General features: G+C 39.5%; 1 protein-coding gene across 5 annotated transcripts in view; it reads right to left on the bottom strand.

Annotated features, from left to right (window-relative positions):
- cacna1eb (calcium channel, voltage-dependent, R type, alpha 1E subunit b) overlaps positions 1 to 15,007 on the bottom strand; it is a 68,615-nt gene that overhangs the window by 31,157 nt on the left and 22,451 nt on the right. For all 5 annotated transcript variants that reach the window (XM_070556085.1, XM_070556086.1, XM_070556087.1 and 2 more), the window contains 5 exons: positions 5,660 to 5,763; positions 4,835 to 4,993; positions 1,797 to 1,987; positions 1,612 to 1,715; positions 1,400 to 1,515 (listed from right to left, as the gene is read on the bottom strand). In XM_070556085.1, the coding sequence (XP_070412186.1) occupies positions 1,400 to 1,515; positions 1,612 to 1,715; positions 1,797 to 1,987; positions 4,835 to 4,993; positions 5,660 to 5,763 (674 nt within the window). The remainder of the gene's footprint in view (positions 1 to 1,399; positions 1,516 to 1,611; positions 1,716 to 1,796; positions 1,988 to 4,834; positions 4,994 to 5,659; positions 5,764 to 15,007) is intronic.

Genomic DNA, 15,007 nt, shown 5'->3' with positions numbered 1-15,007 from the left:
ACATTGAATCAGTATCGATATTTTATATTAATATCGCTAATCGATAATCAATATTTGTGCGTGTGTGTGATTATGTACACACACCACACACATTTACACTTCTGAGATGATTACCATCATTGTCACATGACTAAACAATTACACATAATCACCCCCTCACCTTCTGAAACAGATACACAAATGGTAAATAAATGGCCTGTATTTGTACAGCACCACAACCCCCAATGTGCTTTACAAGACAATCAGTCATTCACCCGTTCACACACCCATTCACACACACAATCACACAAATTCACACCTTGGTGAGGATGAGCTACGATGTAGCCACAGCTGCCCTGGGGCACACTGACAGAGGCGAGGCCTGCCGAAAACAGGCGCCACCGGCCCCTCCGACCACCACCAGCAGGCAAGGTGGGATAAGTGTCCTGCCCAAGGACACAACAGCAGCATTGTCTACTTGGAACTGGGATCGAACCTGCAACTTTCCAATTACCGGACAACCCGCTCTACCCCCTGAGCTGCTGCTGTCCCAGTACAAGAAGAACAAGATGGAAAAAATATTGGGCTTTAATATCGGCCCAGTCTTTCTTATCGGACTGATACTGATATGTTGACAAATGACAGAAGTCAGCTGCTAGGTGTCTGACTCGCACAAGATGTTGTGAACTTGTTACACCCGTGTTGGTGGAACTTCACTGGCTTCCCACGCAGCACAGAGCAAAGTTTAAAGTTCTGATGCTTGCTTATAGGGCTCTTCATGCATCTTCTTCATTGGCTTTGCTATGAAGGCATGTCCCCACCCTCTCTCTTTGCTCACCAGGATCATTGCTGGTCCCTCGCTCCAGGTGCAGATAAGGGGAGATCGTGTGTTTGCAGCTTAGGCTCCAACTCTGTGGAACTGTCTCCCTTTGACAGTCAGGCAGGCGCCTTCCCTCCAGATTTTTAAGTCAAGTCTGAAGGCCCACTATTATGTTCAGGTATTTTCACCACTGGAGTCTGCAACTTAGCCTTGTTTTTAATTGTTTTACTTTTTATCTGTTTTTGTATTTGTTTGTGTGATTGGTTTTTATTGTCGTGTACAGCACCTTGGGCTTCTGCTAAGGGTTGTGGAAGGTGCTCTTTAAAAGAATAAATAAAATGAAAAGAAATGACTAACATATCTAATTTTAACTAATGCACTAAATTGAACAATTTGACCTTTTTACAGCATTGAAAATTATTGTTTTTCTTGCAACAAAAAGCTCTTTTCACTTAAATCTTTCCTCTCATTTGAATGTGAATATCATCAAAATAAAAAAAGGTCGAACAGATTAAAAACACAGTTTTCTTTATTATAATCCTATTAAAGTGGACATTTCTGCTCATCCACTGCAATATAAGACGTAAAGCTTTGCAGTACCTGCCCTGTCTATCCAGGCTCTGTATCCATTCAGTTCTCTCTCCACCTGCTGCTGACGACGTAACTTCATGAAGGCTCTTCTGTTCTCCACCCTCTCCCTCTCCTTTGCAAATTCTCTGAAGAGAGAACCGGGCAAACGTCTGTCTTTCTCCACAACACACTCACGAGACAGAAAACTTGTTTTATGCACACAGAGGAAGAGGAAAACTCACCCAGACAGAACACCCAGCACCAGATTCAAGACAAAGAATGAGCCAATAATGATGAGAGGAATGAAGTACATCCAGTTCCACGTAGGACCCAACGCATCGTTGGTCTGAAACCCGTAACATATACAAAAATAAATATGTAAAAGCAATCAGTGTGGCTCATGTAGTTGGCAACAACATGGGCTCACGTTGTAGAGCACAGCTGTCCATCCCTCCATGGTGATACACTGGAAAACGGTGAGGACAGCAAACAGGATGTTGTCGAACTGCGTGATGCCGTCATTGGGTCCGATCCAGGTGTCGTTGCAGTCGTACTTTTCTGGACACCTCCTCACACCGCACGCAAATGCCAGCTCCGATGAGTCAACCGTCTCGTTATCTACAGAAATAAAACATAGCTGTTGTGTTTTTGCATACTGCAATACTTTCATAATGTCCAAACTAAGAGCTCTACCTTCAAACGTTCATGCCATCAGGGGAATGTTTTTAACTACATGATAATAAAACTGCCCTTGAGTTTGAAGGAATGCTAAAATCAAGTGATGCTCAAGAAGATGAAGGCTAATATTACCTCTTAAAAAAAGGTTTAGAAGATTTATTTTCAATAAAACGTTCAAGGAGAAACTCACACACATCTGAAGCTGAAATCAGCAGATGGTGATGTTATACTCGATACCGGTGACACACTCGTGGAGGATGGTAAAGAAACCATCTTATTGTGCAGCTCACACTCATGTTTAAAACCACAAATTGTCTTTTTCACACTTTGGTTGCGTGACAATTATCAAAGTGTTTGTTTATGAGCGTTATGTTATATAGAGCTGACCGGCTGCTGGTGTAGTGTTGTTTCCTACATAGCTGTGAGAGATGGAGTCGACAGTTTTAAGCTCAAAGAGCTCAATAATTTTTTAACAACTTAAAATACAATGAACAATTGCAAACATTAAATATTCTGTTGTCCTTCTCCACAGAAAATGTACTTTGATTTCTCACCTTCACAGCATTAAATCCAAGAAATGCTTTTATTTCTAAAGGGAATACATTTTTCTGATTCAACATGACCCAGGATAAAAACATTAAAGGTCAGGTATCAATCTCACAACGGCCTCTTTTCATTAATATTTGTGAGTGTTACGCTGGTTCTCAGTCATCCAGATCACGGTAATCCAAAAGGTTTCAGATGAAGGCAACTGCACTTATTCTGACAACGTTTTGCTTCTCATCCGTGGAGCTTTGTCAATTAGGACAGAAATATAGGAGAGTCAAGCTTTTAAACTGTAACTGCCTATTGTCGCTCAATGAGCAGAAACTCACTCTGAAAACCTCCCCTCTCTACCCCTGTTGAGTCGTTGGTCTCTATTGTGAGGGAGTTGTGTCTATTAGATGTATGCGGGGGTGAACTAGACTGAAACTGTTTGGGAATTAGATTCAGAGCTGCATACAGGTGCTGGAAAGGTGAAACCTAAGTCACTCCCTCAATTAATGTAGGTGTTTCCCATTTGGCATAGACAGCTTCCTTTACTCCTCTCTGAAACCATCTATCCTCTCTGTCCAGAATGTGTACTTTGTCATCTTCAAAAGTGTGTCCCTTGTCCTTCAGGTGTAAGTGCACTCCCATATTCCAGTTAGAATTGAGAAAGCTCCTCGGATGAGAAGCGAAATCGTCTTCAAGAAAGCAATGAAGTCCAGTTGCCTTCATCTGAAACCTTTTGGATTTGTGAGCGTTACTTCCTGCTGCTCTGAATTCTTTGTTTTTAAAGAGATTTGTGTTGCAATCGTCGACGCAGCCCATCTCAGAACAGGCCAGTGACAGTAAATACTATGGTGTGGCGTGTGATTACAGAGCAGTTGTTGACTAATTAAGCAGCAGCTAAATCAGCCAGCATCAACTCTAATAATACCTCTGAGCTTGCTGCTACTGCAATCTATGAAGTCCTCAAACAAAGATATTCACACCCTCTCTTTGAGGAAATTGAGTAAACCACATGTTTTAGTATGCTTGATAGTGAATTGTTCTCAGTCTGTCAAAAAAATTCCCCCCAAACCACCCAGAGACGTTGAAGCAGGTGCACTTTACACGCAGAAGAATATATATTATGATTATAATAGCTATATGGTTAATACTAAATATGTTTATGAAGTTTTTTTTGCATAAAGTCTGTCTCACATAATGTCAGCAGTTTCATTCTTGGCATTTTCAGTATCTTCCAGAATGAGCCATTTCAAGGCTCTGTCACTTTAAAGAAACACTAATGAGGTTTTAACACATGAAGCTATTGCTTTCAAATTAGGTTTGGTGATTCTTGAGGTTGAAACTTTACCAACTTCGGATTAGACAACCCTCTGCAGCCCTCTGCTGACCACAAACTTCACTTAACAGTGTTTTAGGATGGGTAGGTTCACTAGTGGGAGGTCTCTATCTGCTTTACGGCAATAGCTGTTTACTGTGCTGGTAGCTAGTAAGACTAGCAGTAAGCTTTTTCAGTTTGTTGACCATTAACAAAAGGTACAAGAAAAATAAGAATTTTGCCTTTTTTGTTGGTATCATGGGGGAGCCTGGAAGAAGATGTAAGAGAGGTGAAATAAAGAGCTAAAGCCCGAACGAACATTGACGTAGCCTACACTCGTTTGAGTGAAGGGTACGACATCATGACGGTGACCTTGCTTTGTTGTGACTTGTAGGTAATATAATTTTTTGTCCAACGGTGTGCATCATTTTATTTTGTGGCTTAATTTGAACCAGTTGGCCGATGTTGGTGCATTGTTAGCGCTAGCTACAGCAGGTTGCTGCATGGTCGTGTATGACAGTTGTGATTCCACTTTCCAGCAGGATAGAGAAGAGGGACACTCTTTAGTGTTGCTTTAAGAAAACAAGCTGGAGCTGACCACGCCCACCTGGCCCAGCACTCCAGCTGCTATAAGCTAAGCAGCTCATTATGTAGGTGGGACTTGCATTTTCCTGTTTGAAATGTCACAAATAGGGACTTTTTAAAAAATGGGTTGTTTTATACACATAATTCCTAAAACCAAACACCGACAGAAAACAGATCGACAGGTTTTTGTTTTCACGGATGGAGTGTTTATGCAGTAGGGAACCACATGGAAGCACAAAAGAAAGAAAAAATGTGAGTTTTGCTTAATATGTCCTTTTTAAATAGTTGAAACCAATTTTTTTTCATGACCAAATTTTGACAGATTTTAAGAGAGCAGCTTGAGCAGATTTTACCCAGAATGTCGTCCGATGGCTGGCAGGTATGGTGAAGCTTCCCGCTGTAAAACTCCAGGCCAATGATGGCGAACATGAGGATGGCGAAGAACAAGAGAAGGCCAATCTGGAGCAGTGGGATCATAGCTTTCATGATAGACTTCAACACAATCTGCAGACCTGAAGGAAACAGTAAAAATAGAAGAACACAATAATCTAAACTTGTTACTGGCTTTGAAAAAAAAAGCAACCAGGGACTTAATTTTGCCACATCAAATGACCAGACCAGAGTACAGAGAAGCAAAAGCTGTAATTAAAGGAGATAGTTTTGGTGGTTTTTATTTTTTAAGTAAAACAGGTATTTTCTAAATGCAGAACTTTTTTATTTACTATGGAGAAAGTGTGTGTCTGCACTATTCATAGAACTTGTAGTTTTTTACTCTTGGAGAAGCTACTCTCCTTGTATGACAGCCTTCATCTATGAGACAATTGTTTTTTACAACATAGATGTCGTCGTGTAAATGGTTTTTATTTAAAAAAATATGCAAATCACAGATGAATGAACTAGAGAAACCAATTTTCTATTCAAGAATTAGCTGACTCATCTAGCAGCAGCTGTTAGGACACTCGTTCTTCTCAGAACTGCTTCAGTTTAAACATTTCTCAGAATGAGTCTAAAATATTTAAAAAAAAAGGTCTTGCAGGTACACGTTGTGCAGAAAATACAGTTTTATTCAAGTAAAAGTATAAATAAAATGTATTTTCACCAAACAGATCTGGGTTTATTTTAGCTGGGGACATATTCTGAAGAGACAGGTGATGTTTAGAGGTCAGTAGGTGACTCACTGGGGATCCCGGAGACAAGTTTGAGAGGTCTCAGGACTCGCACAGCCCTCAGGGTACGGAGGTCCGCAGGAATGTTCATGTGGGAACCAGCGGTTGCCAAGATCCTAGTGAAACGATAGATTACAGCACACTGTCAACTAACTAAGATCTATGATTTCTGTCTGTGGTGTTCTTTGAATTGAAAAATGGACATAAGGATTTCTTTCCACCAGGACAGCTTTAGAAATGTGTCAAAGAAAAAGAAAAAAAGCAAAGAACAAACTGATTTCATGACTTGCAGACAACTGTACAGCCTGTGAGCGGTACAGTATATTCATTTAATGCACCAGACTCAGCATGGTGGGAGACAAAGAATGCACAGCCACATACACCTGGCAGGCATTTCTACTCACATCTACCCACACACTCATCGATGTGCCTCTGCCTACACAGAAACAGTGGAAAATAGCAGAAACCGCATCTGTATGTTTGGCACCAGATGGAAAAAGCAAATTGTCATATTCAATTAGAAAGGGATTGCATGCTGGAGCCACAAATGCAAAATATAAGTGATAATCCTGAACCAGGATGCATATTTAAGCATTTGTGTTTAACTGAAGAGATCAATACAAGAATACGAAAATTATCCTTAAAAAAAGCTTTTGAGATTTACCCATTTCTCTCTTTTATACTCACAATTTCAAACACAAACTTAGAAAATCTTTAGACAAAGCTTGAAAGTGTGGGGGAGAGAGTGCGTGTGTGTGCTTGAATGCATGCATGCAGCATGTGTGTGTGCGTGCGTGCGTGTGTGTGAGATCAGGGAGTAGAAAGCACATGGCAGAAACTCAAGTGTAAACCCACGCAGACTCTCTCCTGAAAGCAGTGGGAGGGAGAGAGGCCAGGCGAGCGAGTGAATGAGTGCAGCCATGTTCATCACTGATGCAGATAAATCTGAAAATGCTCTCAAAATGTTCCGAACTTTTGGTAATAGTTCAGCGCGGGTTCTGAATGCGGTGCGCGGGCCGGCAGCTGCTGTTACAATCAATCATCGAACTGGAGCACGGTTTTTCTCTTTGAACAAAGTGACCCAAACATCTTAAGAGACTGCCTGTTTTCATGATGGAGACAGAAAACTCACTTATTTTATTCAAACGTCTGACAAAATTAAGATATTTTCTAATTTGTTAAAAAAAAGTTTTAGATTTGAAAACTCTGATGGAAGATTATTGACAGTAGAAATTATTTTAATTAAAAATGGGGTGATAGAAATAAACAAAATTTCCTGTTCACTTTGTTACAGCTGCAAAATCATTTTAGGTTTCCATACTCTCTTTTGGTTGGTTTCTTTTGTCTTGTTCTGATATTATGGTCTGTTTCCTTCTGATTTGCCCATTTCCAACCAAGGGGCAAACATCTCCTGCCAAAAGCGAAGCCAATGCCAAAGTGACAAAAATTGCTGCCCTCATCCACTAGGAGCTGATTTCATAAAGAAGCAAGTTCCCATTGGCTCCCATGTTAACCCTCTAGAGGCAGGCGCTGCAGATTTGCTACGTTAAAACCTACCTACCTTTTTACTCCACATACCTTTTTCATGAGCATTTTTAACTCAGAAGTACCTCTGAAGGACTTAGTTATTCGTCTTTTTATCAAAACTTATTTTGAGCCTGAGAGGGTTAAAATTCCCAATTTCAAAGCAGAAATTAACAGCCTGGTACAAAAAACATTCCAGGTTTGTAACTGATCCATTTAGATGTAATTAAAGCTTGAAATCATGAAAGGGGTGTGACCTTTTGACTGACAGGTGTCAGATGAGCTGTCAGCACTAGCGGCTTGCCCTCCTGCTTGCTCAAGGAGAGGCCTCACCATAAAAGTGCTACACCCTAGGTGGCGAAGGCTGGCAGAGTCGCTGGGCCGTGATGTTCTGGCTAAATGCACCCACCAACATCCGTTAGCATCGGTTAGCTCATAGCTCGGAGTTTGATGAGTGTCAGTCATCTGCTCCTACCCTCAGTTTCATTTTTGTATTTTCTAGGAGTGAAACATACTCTTCTCAGCTCTTCGGAAACATATGGGTGACGGTGCGGAGGGTTTAAACATAATATACAATGTGAATGTTTACAACCATGCAGGGAAATCAGTTTTCCAGAGCCTAACATGTGTATAAACACCATAAATGTTTTGTTAAACAAATGCTAGCTCATAATTAGTCTATAGATTTTTAGGTTCCTAAACAGAATAATTATGGCTAATTCTGCAAGAGTATAACTTATGGGAGTAGAAAGGTTTATTATGAAGAAATTGCATGTTTTAAAGAAAAATCTACACTACACTGATTATTCACCTAAATTAGCTGGTGAAGGATTTCAGTCATCCAGGGCACAATAATCCTGGATGATCAGAAACCAAATGACTACACAAAACAAAGCACAGAAGAGCTAATTCCTCAGGTCAATGTTCTTTAGTCCACTAATATGCAGGTTGCAGATATACAAATGAAAAACAATGTTTTGAAGGAGAAAAATAATCAGTCTTTGTCAAAAGAAAACAGCATTAAACAGAGTAGGAAGCCAACCACTGTCCAGCTTTGAATCTAATCCTCAGATGGTTTCACAGCAATTCACACCTTCAGGAGAGTAACCAAAACATCTCTCAGGTGAATCAGGGACAACTAAGACCTTAGCAAACCTCTGGAAGGCGGATCGGAGGAGTGATGTGAAAACATCACAGTGGTGGATCTTTGTGAATCAAAAACAATCTCGCCAATCATTATTTTGAAGCTATGACTTGTGGGAGTTTTAAACCACCAATTTTCTTATTTCCTGTAGCAGATGTTAACGTCAGCTCATACTAAGATATTAAAACAACCATATGAACAGGGAAGAAAGTTATCTCAGTGTTGTGACACGTTCTCTGTACTCCTGGACCACCAGCAGGGCTGCAGCTTCGATGCTTTTGTGGGAGTTGGTGATCATAAAAGGTGACGGTGTTATTTACTTGTTGTTTATGGAAAGCTGCTAAATCATTTAGTCACAACAAGGGGTGTTGCATTCCCAGCTGCTTGTTCACACACCTGGTCATTAAACCACCAAATAGTTCCCAAGCACGGCCACAGCTGCAGCTCACCGCTCCCCTATATATATATATATATATATATATATATATATATATATATATATATATATATATATATATATATATACATATATATATATATATATGTATATATATATATACATATATGTATATATATATATATACATATATGTATATATATATACATATATGTATACATATATACATATATGTATACATATATGTATATATATATACATATATATATATATATATATATATATATATATATATATATACATATATATACATATATATATATACATATATATATATACATATATATACATATATATATAATTATATATATATATAAATATATATAATTATATATATATATATACATAAATATAATTATATATATGTATATATATATAAACATTTGGGCTCCCCATTTTGCAGTTTCCTTATTCTGCTTTTATATTTATTAATACTTTATATTTTATTTTCACTCTCCTGGTTCTGAGTTTTACCTCTGGGTATTTTCCTTTTGAGCTGCACAGTCGTGCAGTGGCTAGCACTGTTGCCTTGCAGGATAAAAGGTCCTGGGTTCAAATCCCAACCTGGGGTTGTTCTGTGTGGAGTTGTCATGTTCTCCTTGTGCATGCGCGGGTACTCCAGCTTCCTCTCACAGTCCAATAACATGACTGTCAGGTTGATGGATCTCTCTAAATTATCCTTAGGTGTGAGTGAGTGTGTGTGCTTTGTTGTTTGTCTTGTGTGTCTCTGTGTTGCCCTGCGATGGACTGGCAACCTGTGCAGGGTGTACCCCGCCTGTTTTCCTGGAGACTGCTGGAGTAGACACCAGCCCCCTGTGACCCTGCATGGACAAGCGGGTACAGAGAATGGATGGAATTTTCCTTTTTAACCTTGGATCCTGTTACCTCTTTCTCATTAATGTACAGGTTCCCATCTTATAATAATCAAGTCTTCTGATCCTTATTTATTTGTAATGCACTTTCCTGATGGTTTTTACCACGTGCAGCTTACATCTGTCACTTACCAGGTACTGTATGTGCTCTCCCCCCAAGACCTTGCAGATGCTCCTATGATACCAGTGAAAGTAGGTCAGTGGTGACTGAATGTGAATATTTACTTTACAAAGGTTAACATGTGAAAAAAAAGAATATATATACACACACAAAGGTTAACGTGTAAAAAAAAAGAAGATATATATATATATATATATATATATATATATATATATATATATATATATATATATATATATATACATATGTATGTATATATATATATATATATATATATATATATAATTTATATTTATATATTTTTTTATAGAATCAAACGTTATTGTGGTCTTATCGTGATGTACAGAAGAATTTAGATATCTTTCATAAAAGCTTACTCAACTTGAAATTATTCAGGAAATGATCCATTTTAAATTTAATTTTACCAACAAATCAACATTTTTTTACATGATTTGCTTTGAGCAACAATTTCGAGTGTCATTATAATCTGAAATAAGTTGGAGTGAAATGCCCCATTGACAATTCCTTCTCAACGGGAATGAAATGAGTTACGTTTGGATTAGGTGACAAAATGAAAATGCATAAAGTCAAAACCTCTCAAAAAATGACCACACAGTTTAGCACTCAGTCATTTTGAAACATATTTTTAGGGAAAAATGTTTATAAGTGTGCAACACTGAAAAATATTTTTTAAAATAATTATTTCTGATTATAACCGGTCACTCTCAGTTTTTCATGCAGGCTGAACATGAAAATAGTCTCCTACACATATCTCCTGCATTAGCTTCTGATAGAAAATAGATGGTAAAACTCTAGGATTAGAAAATCCTGACAGATCTATGTGTGTGTGTGTGACTAGGGGGGTGGTAGTCTGTGGAAGCAGCCTTCAGACCAAACTCAAAACAAAAGCTGCAGCAGCTCCTTCAAGGCTGCACTTTGAGCACAAACAGTTCAGAGGAGGTTCCATCAAAATTAAAGCAAATAGTCTGTTCTGTTCAGTGGTGCCTCGTGAGACATTCGTACTTCTTCAGCAGAAACTAAAAGCAAAAAACAATATTTACTATCAGTTTTGATGTAATTCAATGTAGTTTGCACTCATATATGTGTTGTATAGTAAATGCTGTGAAAATAAAAGTGCAATCTTGCATTGCATTATTGCATAAAACTGTAAAGATAAAAAAGAAGTAACTAAATAAATACATGCATGTTAATGAAAAGACTAAAAACGAGATTACGGGTTTATTTACTAAGAAAAACTTCTGAATCAACACGGTGGTGGTGCACCACGATTTACAATTGGAACTTGTTCAGAAAGGGGGAAAAAATTCAGTTTGGACAAAAAAAAAAATCTGATGGCAAACATCTGCATTTTGCTGAAATTATTAGTCAAGGATAGAAGTGGCACATCGATGTGCACCAGGGCCACTAAAATTACAGGAAGATGCTTATCTCTTCCTTGTCGGCTCTTATCGAGAAGCACTTTTGCTCAAAATTGCACCAAACAAGCTCTGAAGAGACCGACTTCATTACATGCACAGAATGCAGCCTCTCCCAGACACCTCCACCTACAGGAAGAACACCACCAAAAACTACAGCAATCAGCAGCGGCAACCTGCTCACCATCTCTGCACCGCTGAATTAACAGTAACATCAGCTAATTAATAGATTTGAAACAAGACAGAACAAAACCCACACAATTACTGCACAAACAGCCATGTTCACTTTTTTTTGTCGTCTTGATATCAGGAAAAAAACGTTGGAATTTGTGATTTATGTGTTTAAAAAGTTCATCTAATGATGGAAACTCCAATCTGAGTCTGAGTCCGACAGGTTTCCAGGTTCATGAATGTGACTGAATAATAACGGCTGCTTCTTTAAACTTCTCCACCTGTTTATTGTTTTTCCTCTTTGTCAATATTGCAAACACATCAAAACACGAGTTGTCATCATGAGAGGCGTCATCAGCAGAAGCTTCATCTGTCATCTCACTGTAAACAAAAACACAGCATTTGTTATGCATCACGTCCGGCCTCCTGTGTCTCTCACATTCCCTCTCTGAGTGTTTTTCACATGGAAGGGAAGCTTCATGTTCACTTTTGCACGTCATTTTTTCTTCCAGCAAGTGAGCAGCTTTCTTTTTTTTTTCCTTACAATTTTTATCGACTTTTGTTGATTGCTTTGGATTCTAAAAAACTTCTTTTCAATCAGAGTACTCGAATTTTGTAGAAGAGACTAATAAAGAGTAAAAAGCGTTACAAACAGGCTACATTCTTTTGTGCTGCCATGTGGGTCTCCACTGCCTCTGTATACACTCAAAACGTGAACAATATCTCTGCTTAAAACAAAAACTGTTTTAAAATATAGAATAGAACTACCTTTTATGTGCTGTTGGAGGAGCAGTGACTAATCCGAGCCTCTTCTTGGCATAAGAGCTTCTCAGCTTATAGCAGCCTGAGCAGGGGATGAGCGGGCTTGTTTTCCTAAAGAGTAAGTCACCCCCTACTAGAGTCTTACTCCACCCTCTTTTCCTTTTTGAGAAATGCTTTTAAAGGAGCTGTTGCCTGGCAGGCCAATTGAGCGGCTCAGAGGCTGTGACTGACAGCATTCAGCCTTCCACCCCCACTGCCCTGGTTGCTCTCGAAGTTTCTCCGTTGGAGAAATGAGCCGTTAAAACACACACACACACACACACACACACACACACACACACACACACACACACACACACACACACACACACACACACACACACACACACACACACACACACACACACACACACACACACACACACACACACCTCTCAGTCGAAGGAGCAGAGAAACAGCAGCATGCTGGTGGATTTTCTCTCCATGTTCACTAGAACAACATGATGAGGACATTTCTTTTGTTGAAAGAGGCAACCAGCTCATATTGTGTTGGCTGGTGAGCGGCCGAGCCACCTGGACGCGTGGCCCAGGTCTCAGCCACGCCTCCTGATCTTACTGGGTACCACTTAGCCATTAGCCATGGCAAATCCAAATTCAATTTAGTGCAGAGTTTTAACCCTAATAGGGCGCAATAATGATGGTTTTAGGCTCAGATTTTGAATTTTGAAAAAGATGCACTAAAATGCCAGAATAATGATGTCTACAGAACTATTAGACACTTCACAATACAGTTAATCAGCAAACAAAGTTGATTTGGGGGCGACTTGCTTTTTAAAATGACGTAGCTCATTCTGGAAGGTACTAAAAAAAGTCAAGAATGAAACTGCTGAAATCACTTCATATGAGACAGATTTAGTGTTAAGAACTTCATAAACGTGTTTTATACAGAACATAGAACTATTTTAACTTAAGAAAAAAGTCACAATATGTCTCCATTAAATGACTTTTGTTTGCACTAAATGCTGATGTGAACTGATTGGAAAACTGACATTACACACCAGCTACTACGGTTACTATTATCATTATTTATTTGTACCATCATTGTGAGTTCTGTGCTTGGTGAACAATCAGCGACTTGTCTCGTGGCAAAAACAAGCAACCAGATATTCAAAAGCAAGACCGGTGATTAGTCCACATAATTTATTCCCGTTTCTGATTTCTCGTCATTATCCGGCTGCGTTCTTGTTGGTTGACTAAAGAAATCAGTCACAGTCCTGCACAACTTGTTTATGAAACCTCTGAGACTGCTTGAAGTTTGTTGTATGTCATCTTTGACTGTTGAGAGGATGATGGTGAGCCAGACGCACTAAATGACCACAGATTGAAGCTAACGACTCAACATTTATGCAGCAAGCCTTCCATGAGGACAGATGTGACCAGAGGTTAAAGTGGTGACTGAACTGTGCAACGGCCACAGTTTAGTCTCCGAGTCTTGGTGTTGTGAACAGAAATGTGTACCTGTGTGCGTCAAGAAGGAAAGAAGAACTCTTGGGAAAATAATGCAAATTCTAATTGTATGCAAAACTAAAAGCTGTCATTGCTTATAATAAACAGACCTGACAACATAGAGAACATGGTCGGTAAGATGGAAATACAAGATCTGAATTCAGTCCTTGGTTAATTCAGTCATGCATGCATGACTTCTCTCTCTTGGTATCACTTGTATGTACCAGATGGTCAATGAATCACTCCCGACTCCCACCCAGTTCAATTATTCATCCTGTCTAAAGAGCATCAATTTTAGCCGAGTGTCACAATCTATGAAAAGGACAGCAGCGAAACCTGATCATACTCACTCACTGAGAAATGTGCACACACACATCTGGGTTCAATATCATCATGTTTGATGAGGGGGTTATCAGAAATAATTGACCAACGAGAGGGCAGCAAGTTCATTGGCATCAGTTTTTGTCTGCAGCCTCAGAGTACTTGCGCATTCACACACACACACACACACACACACACACACACACACACACACACACACACACACACACACACACACACACACACACACACACACACACACACACACACACACACACACACACACACACACACACACACACAAACACACACACACACACACACACACACACACACACACACACCATTAGGGAGCCATTTCACAGCTAATCAAAGCATCACGTCCACCTGTGCCAGTCGGGTCGCCGCAGGATATAATCGACCATTTTAGCAATCCCAGAGACATAAATTGAATTTTGGGTAAGTTGTTACAGCTGAGGTCATTTTTTTGCTACACATTCCTCCATCAGATTAAGGGTTTTAATTGAGCCTTTTGTCCCAGCAGATTTGCTTCTAGCAATTCATTAATATGAAATGGAATGAATGCCTCCAGTGCTGGCCCAGTGGCCTCGATTTGATTCCCAGCCGGCTTCTATGACACATGTGTGCTTTCTTTTAAGTCTGACTTACTTGTACTGGGCCACTGGAGTCACAGTGTGCGTGTGCGTTCGAATGAGTGTGTGGATTTGAGACAGCGAGTGAGGACAGGAAAGCAGCATATGTGCAAAGGGGGGAAAATGTGTCAGATTGGTGGCAGGAAATCAGGTCGTCTGTTTCCAATTCCAGCCACAACTGGAACTATAACGAGGAAGATCTGCGAGCTGCAGAAAAGTACGACTTTATGGGTTTCATACTGTACATGGAACAGTTTCAGTTAGACGTGAGGATGTTAACTTCCAATTTTGAGTCTATGCATTAAAACGATTTATCAGAGCAATGCTGAAAAATGCATGACAGGAGCAACACAGTCCCCATCTGATCAGTGATGCTCAGTTTGAACAATATTT

Source organism: Nothobranchius furzeri, chromosome 11 (genome assembly GCF_043380555.1).
Source record: "Nothobranchius furzeri strain GRZ-AD chromosome 11, NfurGRZ-RIMD1, whole genome shotgun sequence".
NCBI lineage: Eukaryota > Metazoa > Chordata > Actinopteri > Cyprinodontiformes > Nothobranchiidae > Nothobranchius > Nothobranchius furzeri.
The sequence above is the reverse complement of the archived record's forward strand: the minus strand, read 5'-3'. Positions and strand labels throughout refer to the sequence as shown.